The sequence below is a fragment of the Nyctibius grandis genome, chromosome 22, assembly GCF_013368605.1.
Source record: "Nyctibius grandis isolate bNycGra1 chromosome 22, bNycGra1.pri, whole genome shotgun sequence".
Classification (NCBI taxonomy): Eukaryota; Metazoa; Chordata; class Aves; order Nyctibiiformes; family Nyctibiidae; genus Nyctibius; species Nyctibius grandis.
In genome coordinates this window covers 5,367,024-5,384,544 of record NC_090679.1, presented here as the reverse complement: position 1 = coordinate 5,384,544, position 17,521 = coordinate 5,367,024, and the positions used below count along the sequence as shown (strand labels likewise).

Genomic DNA, 17,521 nt, shown 5'->3' with positions numbered 1-17,521 from the left:
TGTGAGGAGCCGCATCGAAGGAGCACCTGCCCGATCCCACAGCGTGGGCTTCGAGTCCAAGAGCCTCCATCCCTAGCAGCACATACAGCCTTGGCCGCCTTCTCGAGACAGATGCTTGTGCCACCCGGGGAGGGCGAGTGGGTGCTGATCTGCAGAGAGGGTAGAGATAAGCATAACCCCGCTGGGGCCATGGGGCCAGCGCTCTGCCTTCGGTGCTGGCCACCAGCACTGCTGCTGGGAGGGCGAGCAGGGACCCTTGGCCCCAGCACCACTTCACGCTCGAAGGGGTGGCCAGGAGCCCCGTGGTAAGGACCACGCTCTGGTGTGTCCAGAACAGTGTCCCCTGCCCAGTTCAGTGGCACTCGCGTCCGACTGCCCTCGGGAGGATGGCTGCGGAGGAGCAGACGGGGAGAGGGGAGGAGGCTCTCGGCAGGCCCACGCCTCCGCCATGTGCTGCGCGCGGCTTCGCCAGACCGCAGGATCTGGCTCGCTGAATGTGTGGAAGCAACACTTCTCTGTGTCTCACTTTCCAAAGCCCAAACAATAACTGTCTGTCACTGCACAGGAGCTTAGGAGAAACATAAGTTGCTATTGGCGTGGCGTGAGGGAGCCTTCCTCTTACACAACACCAGCAGATGTGAAAATAGCCCGGTGCTGCCTTGTGCGCTCCCTGACCTCCTGTTTGCTTCTGGATCAGATTCCAAAGCTGGATCTTAACCTACATGAGCCATAAACGCAAAGGATTTGGCCCTATCGAGGACCTCTTCCTAATCTAAGACAGATGCACTTCATGTAGAAGAACACACCGAGGTTTATCAGGGCAGGGAAGAGACAGAGGCAGCGTCAGCCTCCGCTCTACAGCACAGCCGGGGCAGCCTGCGCCGGCATCGCCCCACACTCCAGCTGATGATGTGCTGGAGGTGGCCCAGGGGTAGAAGAGATGGAAGCTCTTGCAAACCAGGGCAGCACCCAACACCTTGCATCCTACTGCTCAGCCTACACCAAAGCTGCCTCCAGCCCCCACCTGCCCCTCTGAGCTCCTGAGGTCCCATGTCCCCGACTCCGACGTCCTAAGGGCCACCGGGGCTGCCAGAGCCAGCATAGCACGGGAGATCCCCTCCATCCACACAAGGCACTCCTGGGGTTTCTCGCCCGCATGAAGAACAGGGACTGACTCCAAAGCCAAACCCGAAACCGCTCTGGGACATACGGAGGGAAAAAGCACGTGGAGGACAAATTGCTCCTAGAAGCGTGAAAAGGCAGCAGGAGAATTGAACTGAAGGATGCTGAACACAAGCGATAGAAAGAGTTTAGTAACCAGCGGTGAAAGGGCATCCCTAAGAACAACCTGCATGGACAAGTTAATCTGTCTGGTGTCCCCAAGGATCTCCAGTGTCCCTGCTGCCTTTGGGACCACAGCAACACCAAGCAGCAGAGGAACTTTCCCAGATTCAAGAGAAGAAAACAAGACAGGGACATTGCTGCCACGGGGGAAGGGACTGGAGAATGAGCTGTCCTTCTCGCAGCCCTACACGGTACAGGGCTGCTCCCATGGCCGAGCCGGTTTGCAGCCACCAGCACCCTTCGCCTCCTCGCCAGCAGTGCTCCCCTCTGACCTGACACGCACTGTTCCCGGTGTCCCTCAGAAATGTCACCCAACGCAAAGCCCTGGAGGAGTCTGACTCATCCAGGAGTCTAAATCCTGCTCCTGAAAACTCCCATCCCTCCAACTTTCCCACTGTCTGGACCAGAGAACACCTCTCCAGTGCTGCCGCAACCTGCCCACAGGTGATGCTACACCCAATGGGGTGACCTACGGGTGGCGGCAGAGGGGGGCTTGGGGTCTACAAGAAAGCTTTTATCCAGCAGCTGAGCTACCACACACCTAACTGCAGGCAGCCTGCACATCAGCGCATCCCAGTCGTTGTACACGGGGAACTAACATAAGCTACAACATACCTGAGCCATGGTATTTCGCCCCAAAATACCTCCAGCCCCAAAGCACACTGGAGGGATTTTTACCTTTGCACGCAGAGTGACAGCAGCAGAGGAGCATAATTCTAAGACTAACACATGGGACGACCCGCTGATCATGGCTTGCATGGGAGGGCGAAAGGCAGCCTTAGAATATAATACATTTCAGGCGCTCTTAAATCTCCCCAATACAATTCAGAGCCCTTTAAGCAAAACTAAACAACTTCCTTTAGCCTAAATAAATATTAAACCTAAGCGATGCATTAATTTACTCAGTTCACCAAAGGCTAACTCCTACCTAAACTGATCATTATAAAAGAAATCCTATAATCCCTCGCTCCCATTCAGGCTCAAAACATGTAATCCCGTGAATAAATCCAGAAAGAAAGTGTAACAAAATGGGCAATAAAAACTTACGGCATTCACATCTTTTCATCTACCATTAATACTGTAAACACTCACTTGAAGGCCCTCGAGTATGACTAATCTAATGTCTTGGCTCCCAACGCTCATCGCCCAAAGAGCTCGCGCCTCGCTGTAACACCCAGCGAGACCCACCGCCCCTCCTGCCACGGCCCAGGACACCTCCGCAGAGAATCCCGGCCTCAAATCCCGCAAAATCAGCACGAAACGGAGAAAAGTATGGTTCTAATAGCACCAGAGAGCAGAGCTTTTTTTTTTTAATGCCTTTTTTTTATTATTTTATTGCTTTGGAAGCCTGCAAGCTCCAACTGTATAAATGCCAATAACTTCCCAAGTTTTAAGGCTGCTGAAGTAAGAGATCAGATTTTAGCAAGTGCTTTCCAGGCAGCCAGCCAAACTTTTTCTGATTCACTAAAAGCACCAAAGGGAGGGGGAGAGGGAGGGGGCTCCGAGGGCTGATTAACTTCAGTTACCGCACAAGCACACAAAAAAAAAAAAAGGTCTTGCCATTGCAAAGGGTGCCGTCGCTGCGAGCCCTGCGCAGCCTGTTATTCCTTGGGCTTGAAAAAAAAAAATGCACTGGAGAAATACAGCAAACGCCTTCCAACTGCAGGGTAATTTACAGCTGTGGGTCCTCTCCTGATGAGGAGGCTGCTCTGCTGAGGGGAGGCTCTGCTGGTGTTAGGTTCAAGATGCAGTTTTCAGATGGGATGAGAAAAAAAAATGTGACCAGGAATTTTTTAGGGGGTGGTGGAGCAGGGGAAGGGGCTGGTTTGGGGTTGAGCTTGGCCAGAGGGATGGACCCCCCTCCAAGGCTGCGGCTGTGCTCAGCCAGGACCATCCCTCGGTATCTGCAAGAGGACGAGCAGGTGCAATCCCGGCCAAAGCACCGTGCGGGGCCGAGGGGGTGGCACGAGCGGCCCCCATGGGACAGCGGGCTGGAGGCACTGGGGCAGCAGCACCTGCTCTGCCTGGCCCCGCAGGTGGGTCTGCTCCGGGATGCCCAGCTAAAATGTGCATCCCAGGGAGATGCGTGACCCTGGGGCTCTCAGGGGGCAGCAGTCACCTCGTCACCCCCAGCCACCATCACCGTCCCGCGGGCACCCGGGCTGCAGAGCCTCACTGCTCAGGGTGTTCCTCCAACGGCTTCATTCCTGCCGAGGCAGGATCAAAGGCAGGATCTGACTTGGACGGCTTTCTACTGAATAATGGGGAGGGAGCAGACAGCCTCCTTCTCCTGGCTAGGGAAACGCGTGTTTTTCAAAGTATCAGTTTTTGGGAGTAAGCTCCCTAGGAGGGGAAAAAAAGATTTAAAAAGAAGGAAAAAAAAAAAAGGAGGGCGAGCAGGAGAGCGCCTGCTCTTCCAAGGCAAGTGCATCAATCAACATTGTGCAAGGAGGAGAGTCCAGCACTCCCTCTCACATCATTAGCCAGGCTAATGCACTCCAGAGGATCCCACTATGGCAGGCTACCGGCGCACCCCAACCCGCACCGGGCGGCCGAGTGGCCGCAGCGGCGATGCCACGGCACGAGCGGTCATGGAGAAGGAGCTTAGCAAGAAGAGCAGCCCCTTTTCCAGGGCAAGTGACACTCCAGCATCTGGCACGGGGATCGGTTTAATACAGCTATAAAAACTAGAGGGGGGGGAAAAGTGAAAGCCTTAGCCAAAACTGCCTGGCACTGCGAGGTCAGCGCGCCGCCTTTGTTTCTATTTTACAACCAAAAGCGAAAGAGGACAGAAAGGACACGTACCTGTACCTGAAAGCACAGCAGCAGGAAATGTAAACATCTGGAGAGGAGAAAAAAAAAAAAGCAACAAAAGATCAAATGATGCGGTAAAATGGTTAAAGTTGATTTTTTTTTTTTTTTTTTTGCTTTGTTTTTGTTTGTGATTTTTTTTAAAGGGCGCAGAGCAATGCTCTGCTTATAAAAAGGCTCGGGTCCCGATTACCACCTGATTGCAAGGAAAATGCAACCGGAGCCTCCAAAATGAAAGTTTAAAAAAAAAAAAAAAACAAACAATAAAAAAATGTTTAAAAATAATAAAAAAAAATATTTAAAAATATGCCATAATCCTTACAGGCAAGTGCAGGCTGAGAGCAGTGAATACATCGCTGGGCGAGGAGAGGGGGGAGGTCAGTGGCTTCTCGCTAGCGGAGTGCAGTCCCCCACCACCGCCCTGACATGGGAGCGATCCGGCCGGCGAGCTCCGCTCCGCGCTGCTCCGCGCTCCTCCGCGCCGCCGAGAAGTTGTGGTACCGCCCGCTTTGCCTCCTCCGAGTGACTCGCTTAGGCATCAGCTCTCCTCTCCCCCTGTCTCTCCTCCTCCTCCTCCTCTCCCTCTCTCTCTCTCTCCGCCTTTGGGGGGGATGAAGGTGCTTATTGTCAGTAACTTCCGATCATCAGCCCGTGCCCCCCCGCCGCCCCCCCGGGCCAGCCCTGCCAGCCGGATAAAGCCTCTCCGCGGCTTCGCGCCCGCACAGCGCTGCCGCCGCGCCCCGCCGCTCCGCGCAAGGGCGGCATGGCGATGCGCGGGGCGCGGAGCGGGAGGCGGGACCCGCGGGGCTGGGGCACCGCCTGCGCGGCTCGGCCGGGAGCGCAGGGGCGGCGAGGGAAGGGTTTTTGAAAAAAATAAGGGGGGAAAAAAAAAAAGGATGGGGGGGGGGAGCAGGGGTGGGGGCTGCGCCGCCCCGGCCCCTCCGCGCCTGCCCCGGCCCCGAACGCATGGGGACATGAACCCCCCAACAGCCTGGCTGCTGCCGCTGCCCCACGGCCGGGCTGCGCCCCGCTCCGCGCCCCGACACGTGCCCGCCGCGGCCGCCCCCACCCCGCGCCCGGCCCGGTGCTCTCTTACCTCGGAGCGGGCGGGAGCGCGTCCCGGCCCCGGGCGGGCGGCAGCGGGACCCGCCAGCCCCGGCGCGGCCCCCGCGGGCCGGGCCCCCGGCCGCCGCTCGGGCAGGGCCGGGCCCGCCCGGCTCCATGAGCCCGGCACGGCTCCCGCGGCGGGGCACCGGCACCGGGGGCAGGTTGCCGGGCCCTACCGGCGCTCCCCGCCGCTCCGCACGCTTCGCCTGCCCTCCAGCGGCCGCGCCGCCGCTCCGCACCCGCGCTGCGGCCCGGCGGGAGCACTCCCGCAGCCCGGGGTACAACCGAGCGGGCTGCCCCCTCCTTATTTGTCTTTTTTTTTTTTAGGTTAAGAAAAAAATCCACACTCTGAGAGCGTGCGGGAACTCTTTCCCCGTCTCTGAAAGCTCGTTTAGTGCAGACAAAATGCCAGGAACTGTTAACCTCCACGCATAGTCCAACTCTCCGAAGAGAGCCTAACGTCAGTTAACACCTTATTAAGTGAGAACATAACCATAGCTCATAACGCGGAGCTTTCCAAATTCTCCACTCGAATAACAGCGCGCATCAGCGCAGCGTGCCGGGCCCTGTGGGGACCAAAGCACTCACCCCCCCCTTTGTGTTCTCAGCCACAAATCAAGCAGCATCTTTAATCCCTGGAGTTCATCACTGGGGACCCTTCAGACACCGAATCACAGCGGTTTTCAGCCCACAGTTTCAGGCCCAAGAGGCACAGAAAACGTTAAGAAGTTTGAAAACAGTGACCAAAGCAAGTTCTTATAAAACCTCCAGCACTAATCCACGTTCATACCGAATGGACTTCGCAGTTCTGACCTTATGGATCCACAAGTCCAAAAAAACCCCAAAAATCCGAACCACTGTTGATTACTGACGCCACCGACATCAGTGGCACCACACACCCCCATCACAGCGGTCCCACAGCACCCTGCCACAGTTGAAGGCTGTTTCCGAGGATGGCCAAGACCATCAGAGCCCCTTTCAAGAGCCCTGCAAGTTGAGCTCACAGAGATGACCGTGCAGAAACGGTACAAACAGAATTTGGGAACTCACAGGATAAGAACATTTAGCTTAAGATGTGAAAATATTCAATATATTCCTCATCGTCACCAATGTCTCTTTTCCTTGAAGCAGTCTGGGTGGGGAGGAACCCAGCCCACACCACTTTGTGCCATTGGGCACTGCTCAGTCACCCACAGGAAAGGCACACCACGGTGTGGGGTCAAGCCCAGCATTTCCACATGCATCAGCCCAGCACCCCACTAAGTCCAGTATCTGCTGCCCAAGGTGACTCTGCACAACAGACGTGGCAGTTCTACAAAGCCAGAATTCCTCCCTCCCCATAGTCATCTGCAAGCATGAACTTTGATTGCTCCTTCTCAGCTTTTCTGACCACCGAAACTCAGAGCAATTAGAAAATTAATGTGAACTGTCTCAGAAACAGGCCCAGGGCAGGATTGGGCCCCAATGGGTTTCTTTGGCCCTCCTTAGGTAATTTTTTTCCCTTTAACTCTTTCTTAGGCACAAATGCAAGGCTGTAAAATCAACCTGTCGTAAATCACATGCCGAGGGGGAAGATGTTAGAGGCTGGCTGTTAGAAGCCTGCATGGCCTCTCCGCCCAGCAGAGCTCCTGAAAAGGTCACCAAGTCTCCCACAGATAGCCAACGCACTACAGACTGCACCAGACCAAGGACATCATCCTCAGCTGAAGCCAGATTTCTCCTGCTCCACCAACAGCCCATGTCACCTTTCTCTCTTCCCAACCCCAGAGCTATCCTTGAGGAAGCAGGATCCACGCAGGAAATGAGTACCTGAAACTTGGTCCCCATCCTTGCCGTGACAGTGCCAAGCTGCTGCACTGTTAGCACTAGGTTCATCCTGCCAAGCCTCAGCCTTTCATACAGGTGACGTTTTGTGCCAGTTGAAAGCATCGTGTTTTCCTCCTTCCACGAGGACAGAAAACACTCAGCAACCATAATATGGAAGTCGGGATTTCTCAGTGAGGTTTTCAAATCCAAAGCACCCCACACACAACCTGCCCCCCTCTCCCACACAAGCACAGCCTTCAACACGCTGAGCACATCAGCTGCTTTACATTACCAACACCTGGGCTGGCCTCGAGGACCTCAGGGTCTTTAAGTAGGATGATGTTTTACACCTGTACACCCCAGTGATGCAAATGGTATCTAACAGGAAGCTCATGCTTTTCTACTGTGTGCCTTCACAAGACCAGTCTGATGTAGAAATGCCACTGGTGATGCACTGGGGAAGGGATGGAAGTCCCTACAGTGGCTGTGAGCACCCGTCCCACCACCTCATAGCTTTGCATCGTGGCAGCCCCGTCGCCCACCTCTGAGAAAAGGCTCCTTAGAAAGCGACTGATGGCATTGCCCAACAGCCGAGCCAGTCCAGGGCTGCTGCGCCCAGATAGAAAAGTAGTTTGTGAAGCTGCCGCTAACGTTTATAACTTCAATTCCCCCAAGAGCAGGGAAAGTTACAGCAGAGCTGCGAGCTACACATGGAAAAAACTCACCCCAGGCAACGGTGGCCCCAGGCAGTGCCAACATGCCATGTGCCAGCGGCACAGCTGCCTCCCACCACCACATCCCAACCGGGGCTTTGGCAGCCAAAGGGACCTGATCTGCACAGAGCAAAAGGCACCTGGACACGGCAAACGGCGAGAACTGCCAGGGTGGCACCTGGGGGGTTGTTTTAAAGATGGCACATTGCATTTTTCTTTTTTCATTTATGAAAATATTTCATTTGCGATCACACACGAGTTCTTTATCTAAGCTAGATCCATGTTTTGCGTCTCAGTGGTGTGACAAAGCACTTTAATCTTTAAAATCCTAACAGTTACCTGGAGAATAATACCAATATTAAGTGAATCTTGGGCTACCAGCCTTGAAGAAGACAGTTGAGCACAGAAAATAGATGAGGCAGCTCACATGTATCTGTGGAAAAATAGAAATATCACTTAGCTGCATGTCATGAATACATGTGTGTATGCATACATGAGTACATATGTAAAGAGCTCTGCACCTATGCCTGTTGTTTCACTGCTGAAAGCTATTTGATTCCCAGCACAAAGCCAGGCAGCACAGCCAATGCCCACGGGAAAATGAACACCTCCATTTTAGGCTGTTCATTTTTCATACAGCACACTTGGGATGTGAAGGCTGGCGCAGCGTGTTCCCAAGAGCTTGATGTTCACATTTTACAAAGCAAGACGCGGTCCAGGTAGGGTCTCTGCACCGCAGCATGGTCCTGGGGATGTCCCAGGTTACTGCCTTTCATTCACCCATGCAAATACCTGAATTGATACTATATCCTACAGTGCCTCAGTGGCTTACTGGATTAGGGAGTGCTCTTCAGCAGCTCAAATCAAAGTCTGAGCAGCATGACCTTTCACTTGTAGGGCTATGGAGTTGCCCTTGGCCTGCTCCAGTGGTCCATATCACCCAACTAGTGGCCGTTTCACACAGCACGAAACCCATTCAGTGGGGCCGAGGACTGAGCAGCACGCTTGAGTGGGAAACCTTCCCACCCACTGGACGCCCCTTTGGAATGTGAATGAGAAGCTGCCAGCAAAGGCACCTGGCACATCGTGCCACCGGGGCCCTTTCTCTTTAAATCTTGAATCTAAAGGAAAGAAGAAAAAACCCAGGCTGACATTTTAGAAAGACCGAGTTCAGCTCCACATCTCAGCCCTGATGCTGGTGAGCAAATCTGTGCACCGTTTGCTCCTGTCATCTTCTGCATCTCCAGCCTTGGGTCGTTTCAATAAGCAGGTCTTATTGAAAATTAGCTTGAAGAGGATTTCTATATTTTAAACCCTCAGTAAAAGGCAAGACAACTTTTAGAAGGGCTATGGTGCATATTCTGTCTTTATCCAGTTTACATTCAGCCTCAGCCTTGGGGAAAGGACACAGCGAGGAGCAGTCAGGACTCGGATGCAGCCAGCCACAAAGCGCCAGGCTAAAGCCCTGACGTGGAGCACTGGAAGCACAAAGCACAGAGCCATGTACATATATTGCATATATATATATATATCATGAGAATTCTGCAAGCAATTTGCAATACATCAGTGTGGTAGCTGGCGACACGGCCAACAGTCCTGCTGATACACATGGGAGAGGAGAGGGAAAGGCCATACGAAAGGTTAACAAGCAAAGCTGCAATTTCTAAAAGAAAATGCATCCCCTGAGACAACGCCCTGCAAGTAACCACATGGGAAAGGTGTTTAGAGCAGGGCAGGTCAGAGCAGCCAGAAGCAGCAGAGATGGGCAGCTTGGTTTGCTTTCCGTAGCCCTCTTCAGCCCCTAACAGCACTAACGCACCCTGCGATGCTTCCCCCACACGGTACAGGTAGCAGCAGAAAGCAGCAGCTCCGTACTCCTGCATCAGCACAGTTTGAATTTAAGAGCATGCGATGATTTGGTGTTTAACAATTTTGGTGCTTTGCACCCATGGTTGGTCCCCAGCACCTTGCTTCAGGTCAGGCCATCAAGCACCAGCTGCAAGGCTGGAAAGCTGCTGGGTGCTGGTGCTCAGCCCCTGAAGGTCCCAGATGTCACCACATACCAGAAGGCTCACTTACCAGTTAGCTCCAGATGGAATTCAGGTTTTAGCACACTGGAGTTTCTCCCTGGCCATAAACTATGTGTGGAGGAACAAAAGCAACCCAAACCATACGTCGTCAGCTTTTACACTGGGATTTCACGAAGCCCTGAGACAGATGAAGAGCTGGGGAGGTCAGCACAGACCCAATGTGTGTCTGCAATCGCTCTGCTGGTTGCCTGGACTTTGCAAACGCATGGAGGCACAGGAAATGAACCGAAACGCTGAGCAAAGGCGTAAATACAGTGAGGGCAGAAATGCTGAATTCCCACATCAAGCATTTGAAACACTAAATCAGAATATGCATAACAGAGCTTTCCTTCACTAAAAAAAAGAACCCAAACCAGTGCTTTTGCTGCTGGGTGCCTTAAGCTCACCAAGCTTTTAACTTGTGACCATTGAGCTGTGCTTTATAACCCCCCCAAATCAGATGCCACCCTGGCACACGTGCACTGCACCATGCCAGCCAGTGGGGATGGCACCAGGAATTAGAGACATTAATCCTGCAAATACAGAAGCACCTATCCCATGCGGTGACCCAGGACCTGGGTGGGTTAGGGGCTTAGACAAGAGACCTGAATATCAGCACTACTGGTGTGGCATGACCCCATCTTTTTAGCAAGAAAAATTTGCTATTTAATAGCTGCTGGGAAGCCCAGCTGCAAAGAGGTGAAGGTCTCTGTCTGGATCCTGGATAAAGACAACACATCCACCATTCAGCATTAAGGAGAGAGTAGCTGTGAGGAATGATCTGAAGTCCCTCAACGATGAGTGAGAACTCACACAGATGGATCAGCCCAGCTCCGCTCCAGTTTTACCGGCCATGACCAGGGGAGGCCTCTTTTGGCCACCAGAACTCCTGCCTTGGAGAACGAAGACTGAAAAAGCACATAATGCATGTCAAGTATAAACAAACATAAAATAACAGAATAATGGAATAATATAAAATGAAAAATACAAATAAAAGGATATCAAGCACAGCAGCTTTCATTCTGTAGCATTAATAAGAGGGACAACAAACTGGGACAGTCTTCTGCAGACTGGGAGGGGAGGGAGCTGGGGCAGGGCAGAGCATCGAGTCCTGCGAGGACGGAGGTGGCCAGGAAATCCCAAAAGCCGTCACCAACCAGCCCAGCACTGCAGACAGGCCGCCCCAGCTCCAGAGAGCAGGGATGCTCCCAAGAGCTGCTGCAGCCAACAGCCCTTCCTGGCAATGGATGCAAGAGCAGCAATCTAGACCATATGCATGTCTCATGGCCCCATACAAAGGGACAACCCAGCATGCTACAACCCTTACTCTGATGTGTATCATTACTTGGTAGGGAAGAAAACAACTAACTAAGCCTCTTCTTCAGCAGCCAGGGTTTCAGGGTTTGCAAAGGTTTTTCTCCACTGAAACACCTCCTGAATTTCAATGGGATTTGGGAACCAAAACCTCAGATTCCTCTGAAAGCTCCATCACACTTGTTAAATCTCAGTGCTTTATCGGCAGAGGAACAAGGAAAACGAAATCACTGAAAACGATGGACATCCCAGGCTAAAGGAAAGACCAGTGGACTAGTTCCATACGCTGTTCTGCGTAGCCCACCTGCGGTGCCCAGGGCCCCTCAGCCAGTGCATGCCCCCACCCCCTGTCTCCCAGCCTGGCGGCTTTCCTTGGTCCCACCACCCAGAAGCATTGCAGCTCTCCTCTGAAAGCATGTGGCAGCTGCTTGAATGCTTCTGAAGGGAGGCAAGAACCAGCAAACCCTACACAAACCAGTGGGAAATTCCACTTCCAAGCCTCTGCACTGCAATTAATCCTAGGGCTTGGCTTCTTGGATTTATATTCCTCCATGGTTTCATTTTTCCCTAAAAAAAAAAAAAAAAATCACAAGCTGTTAAGCTTCAAAACTTAATATTTCCTTAACTTGGAGCTTTTCAGCTTGACAGCTCTTAAACATAAACCTCTTCAACTGGTCTCCTGAATTAAGCTGTCTCCAGTAAGCCACCACCTCAGCCCCCATCTGCAGAGCCTCCTTCTCTCTGGGATGACCGATCCCTTCCCATGCCACCGTTGTGGGCTCCTGCCCACTGCCTCTGCACTGCTCCAGGTGCTGTCTCACAGACAGGACTTCACACGGAGGCTGCATGACCACGTGTCCCCACAGCTGGCACGTGCCACCCCTGGGGCAGTTTGGGGTTGATGCACACACAGCTGCAGGCACTGATCCACTGGTGATGTCCTGGACTTCTCAGTGCCCCCATCACTGTCCTCAGTCATGGCACAACTCAAGGTGAGCCTACAGATGGGCACAGGACAGCTCTTTCTGAAAACAGTGAAAAAAGTGTATGTTTCTACTGATCCTTCTGAAGAGGAGCCATAGGCCACACCTGGCTTCTGAACAAGAACTCAAAAAATACAACAAATGGGTGGGTCACCTTCTTTGATGTTTCCACAAACACATACCCAAACATGGCTTTTTTCTGGAAAAATCAGTGTCCCAGGCCAGCAGAGAGACATCTCTGGAGGTTCCATTTTCCTGGGGCACACAGGAGCACCTCGCAGCCCTGCAAACAGGTAAGGCTGAATGCTCCATCCACTCAGAAGTGCAGCAGGGCTGGGCTGTTATCGTCATTCTTCACCATGACTGAAATGAGGGCACCGGACCCTGCTGTGCTCTCAGGGACACTTTGCCACACTATAGCCAGGCAACACGGAAGGGGGAACAGATTCCCACAGGAGCACCAGGTTTGCAAGTGTTCAAGATTTTCAAGAGACAAGAGAGCAAGACTGACCAGGGAAAGACAGTGCTGCTCACAGCAGCAACAGGCAGAACAGACCAGAGGAAGAACTGACAGGGATCAAAAGTAGTAAGACAGAGGAGAAGCCTGAGGAGCAGTGGCGGAGAAGGCTGTGGTAAGATGTAGAAGTGGGAATGATTTGGAAGGCACGATCTAGAACCATATAGCTAGGAGAAACAAGCAGAAGCATCTCTCCTAGTTTAAGACCCTAAAAAAAGCAACCAAGATCCCCCAGTCTCCCTTGTCCTTCTGTGGTCCCTGGAAATCACAGGGGCTGGGTCCCCTTCATTATAGTGATCCCATGACACGTTACTGCCCTTAGCTATGGCAGAGGGGTGGTGTCATTTAGTTAAAAGCTATCCCCATGTGGAAAATTTGAAGGAAATGCTTAAAAGTATGTGACAGAAAGAGTTAAGGGGTAGGGAAGTGTCCTAAAGGCCAGAAATGGAAAGAGGAAGTGTCCTAAAGGCCTAAATGGTAGGGAAGTGTCCTAAAGGCCTAAATGGAAAGCTTTACCTACTAGCTGTAGTTGTCCACTGTCTCAGAGTCCACACACGCACATTTACATACAGGGAACAGCAAAAGCAGCAGGTACTTCAGGAAGCAACACTCAAAGCAGTGCTGGGGTAATAGGTACCACCACTGCCTCAATACAGCGTGACTTGTGTCACTAAGTCTCTCAGTAAGGACATTCTGGGGAAAACATCACAATTACAAGCTTTGGCACAAATGTAAGGAGAAATGGGAAAGAAGTTACGTGAATCAGGCGTAGATAAAGGTCGCTACAACAGCGAGATGTCAAGTACCTCAACAATATGCCTTCCAACTCTCCCTGCAGTTTTTCAGGAAAAAATAAATTAGGCTTAATTTGAAGACAGCTTTGAAAACGTGTATCCTCTTGAATGAGGAAGTTATTTTCTCTTAAATACCAGGTAAGTCAACAGAATTGGATGACGCTCAGCATGCTTAGGGCCCCAGCAATGAGCTGAAGGGATCTTGAGTAAGACTGCAGGACATTTCCAACAAAATTGCCTTCAGTTTTAAAGAAGATTGTTTCTAGTATCAGCATAAACCAAACGCTGGGTCTAAGATGAACCAGGCACATCAATTGTGTTTTGAGTGTCCTCATTTTGTCCCTCCTTTTGCCATTTGCTGTTCAAGCACACCAATCTCCATTCCCTCAGCTGGACAAGCCTCTGGGCAGCAGCACATCACTGCCTGCACAGCCACCTCTGGAAGGCACTGTCACCTGCTGAGCATCCCACTGAGGGTCTCCACTGTTCCCATTCTCACTTTTGACCCTCAACCACCTTTTTCTCTTTTTTTTGGCTCATTGCCCTTTCTTGTTCTGTTTTCTCCCAGGATCCTTTTCCCATAAAGGCTCTTCTCGCTTGGTATGGGAGAGCTGATAGAAGTGGTGGGAGAAGAAAGCTTCTGAAGAAAGTAAGGGAACAGAGCAAAAGTCATCCCCATACAACTGACCACAAGCCATGCATACATAGTTAGAAGAGTCCAGTGGTCTCCACAGCACACTTATATCATCTTAATTAACATTTAATATATATTTGATCAATTTATTTGGTCCAAATTAGGCATGGCTTAAAATCCATTTGCATAACAGACAACTCAACAGCCAGCCACTGAAGAGCTGATCCAACACACCACACACATTTGCTCCCAAAAGTGTAAATACAGATAAAAAAAAACAGCAAGTAGAAAGCAGGGGATTCCCTCTGCTGTCTGCAGAAGGAAGGACAAGTCAGGCCCCTTCAGACACACCTCAAAGCCCTGTACCACTTCTGTGCCCAATCGTGCAAACTCAGCTCTCCTTGTTCAGATTACAAGAGTCAGGACTCAGACAAAGCAACCCTTAATAAATACCAGATCACAAAACCTCCAAACCTCACTCAACACAACCAACTGCGCTCACTGCTGCTTGCCAGGACCTACTGCCCATTAGCCAAGGCCGGGTGCTCCATCTAACACTTAGCTCCAAACCACCCCATTCATTTGCAGCTTCTTCTATGACATTTCATAAGTAGGATCCAGTCTTTAATTCCCCTTTGGGAAAACAGAAAGGGGAATAAGGATCTACGTGCTTGTTCCACAGGGAAAGAGGGAAGGAAAAGTTGGGAGTTTGGCTGCTAGACAGTAATGGTAAATTGGAAAGAGACAGGACATAGCTTGGGGTATCTGGGTATGATTTCTAGAGGAGAGGACAGAGAGCGTGTTCCAGCATGAACTTAGCCCCTGAGGGACTGTCTGGGTGGCAAGAAGCCCAGAACCACCACCCACCCTGGCCCTGTTTGCCATTACCTCAGCCCACACACACTCCCTTCCACCCTCCCACCAGCCATGCTCGAGTCATTCCTTTCCAAAGGCTGCAACAATCACTGAGCATGGGCAAAATAAGAGCCCGGTACTCATCATAGCACTTGGGGTCTGAGACACCATTTTGGCAAGCTAGTTTGATTCACAGGAGCGAACAGAAACAGACCTAAGGCAGCCACAAGCACTTTTCTTGAACACTTCAAGGAATAAGACACAGACCAAGACCTCTTGAAGCTGGAAAAGGTTGTTTTAACTGCAGGACAGTATCCTTCTATTGTCACCTACTCTGGAATCAATGTCCAGAAACACCAGATCTGGAAACAAAATAGATCCATATGGAGAAGCTGTATCTGCAGCCAACACTGTTCAGCAGAGGACAATGCTGCTGCACACCCCACATGGTCCTGCACACCCGCCCAGCTGTGTGGCCTTCCCCTCGTCCTGTGCAGGGGAACACCACCCGCTGCCTGTTCATTCTAAGGAATGCAACACTCACAGGAAGAGGGGAAGCATGGAAAAAGCAAGGAGCAGAAGAGGAGAGGCAGCAGGGGAAGAAATTCATGGAGAAAGAAGAGGTCAAGAGACAGCCACCTGTAGAGACCTTCTACCATCCTGTAAAGGAGAGTTCTCCCATAGTAGAGTGAGAAAGCCTGTATTTGCATCAATGCACTTGATGTGCCTCCATGCTCTCCAGTAAGCCATCCTGAACGACCAGGATTACACAGGCTTATAACTCTCAACATAGCTATCAAAACACTACAGCTTTGTTGCAATCATACCACTATTACCATAGTAAAAACATACTTCAACTCTACAGAAAGTCAAGAACAGTACTTCAATAACCCAAATCTGGTATTTAGTATCTTCCTCTTCAACAGGTATTTTCACACATGGGCTTAAACAAAAATTTTTTGAATTCAACTTTTGAGGCTCTGTTCAAAGTGAAAGAACCAGCAGCTCCATGTGAGTATGATAGAGGACAGGGCTGCACAGCCCAGCAGCCCCCCAGGAGTCATCAGAAGGCCAGTCCCAAGAGGAGCAAAGTGTCTGGAGCCATGGCTGGCAGGAACAGGCGAGGTCTGTTCCTGGGAGGGATGAAGCAGACCACCACGCAGCCAGGAGCTGGGCAGTCGGCAGCCACACTGACTACATTTCACAGCTCGAGCTGTAAGAATGTGAACTGGCAGAAAGCAGAGCGAGCAAGCCAAGCGGGGCCAAGTACAGTGATCATTTTTATGCCATGATGCAGATGTCTCAAAGATGCCTCATGATGCTCAACGGCAGCCTGACACTGACTTGACTTACATTATACCTTGGCTACAGCACAGGAATACATTTTCCTTTAGAACTGCCCATACAGACTTCCCTCCCCCTGCAATCCTCGTGCCCAGCGTGGCTGCGCCCCGCAGGCCTGCTTTGGTCAGCGACCTACATACAGACAACACCCTGGCTTTTCTTGAAAGTTTAATACTTAGAATATTTTATTGGCTAGATAGCCTCTTACTGAAATTACGGTACAATTTTCACTTGTTTCAGCCAAAATTGAGGGCAATTTTGCTTAAATAAGCCTGTCTGTGCCATTAGCTCTATTTCACCAGGGAAATTTGCTCTCACTTGTGCATATGACATCATCTATTGACATAACCCCACCGAAACAGGCATTTCAAACCCTTATACTCTGCCATTTCACATGCTGCAATTACACTCAAGCTTAAATGAATCTTTGACACTAGACTTGCACTGTGTTTTGCTTCTCCACCATGCACTTTGCTTGGCTTTGTTTTTCCAAAAAGAAATATTTGCTTCTGGAGACTTGTACTGGTTTCTGTCGTTCCCAGAGTCTCAACTATAGAAATTAAAGTTTTTATAATAGCTAACCTTTAAAAACGTTTCCAGTGACAATTTTACAAACCAAATTATACATTCTGCTTCTGGAACAACATGGAAAAAGAATATCCAGTATAAAAAAGAGACCCCATGCCCAATTACCAAAACCCAAAGGTTTTTACCATGTCTTGTGAAGGCAACTGCTGTAGGACCCCAGCTGTGCAACTCCTTCAAGTGGAAAAAAACTCAACCTGCTAAAGCCTGCTTTAACGCCCTTCTGTTCTCAAGATTTTTCTGTGAAAAACAGAAGCCAGTTGCATTAATTCTCACACATAGCAAGGATTAAATCAGTTTAATAGCTACCATACAACTTCTTAAATGTTTTAAGTATTCTTTCTGTCCTCATACCATTACTGCAGTTACTACACACGGATCTAGCAGTCAAGCATATGAAGTGATACAGCATTTAGCCGAAAGCCCTGAGGAAGAGTTCAGTGCCAGGCATGATATCCATCTTTTCCTTCCCCTTCATCTGGAAGGGCCCTTATACCTTGGCATTTCTACTTTATATGACAACCAAGAATGGTCCAGAAATTTGTTTTAACTCAGCCTTAGTCTCATCCCCAGGCAATAATCAGAAAAGACCCACAGAACTGTGACATGACTACCTGCCCAACTGGGCTTTTGGGATTTGCTGGA

General features: G+C 50.9%; 1 protein-coding gene across 1 annotated transcript in view; it reads right to left on the bottom strand.

Annotated features, from left to right (window-relative positions):
• FGF18 (fibroblast growth factor 18) overlaps positions 1 to 4,713 on the bottom strand; it is a 72,986-nt gene extending 68,273 nt beyond the window's left edge. Inside the window, exons 1-2 of the mRNA XM_068417248.1 lie at positions 4,478 to 4,713; positions 4,150 to 4,186 (exon numbers count right to left, since the gene is read on the bottom strand). Of these exons, the coding sequence (XP_068273349.1) occupies positions 4,150 to 4,186; positions 4,478 to 4,509 (69 nt within the window). The 5' untranslated portion in view covers positions 4,510 to 4,713. The remainder of the gene's footprint in view (positions 1 to 4,149; positions 4,187 to 4,477) is intronic.
• Between the last annotated feature and the right edge of the window lie 12,808 nt (positions 4,714 to 17,521).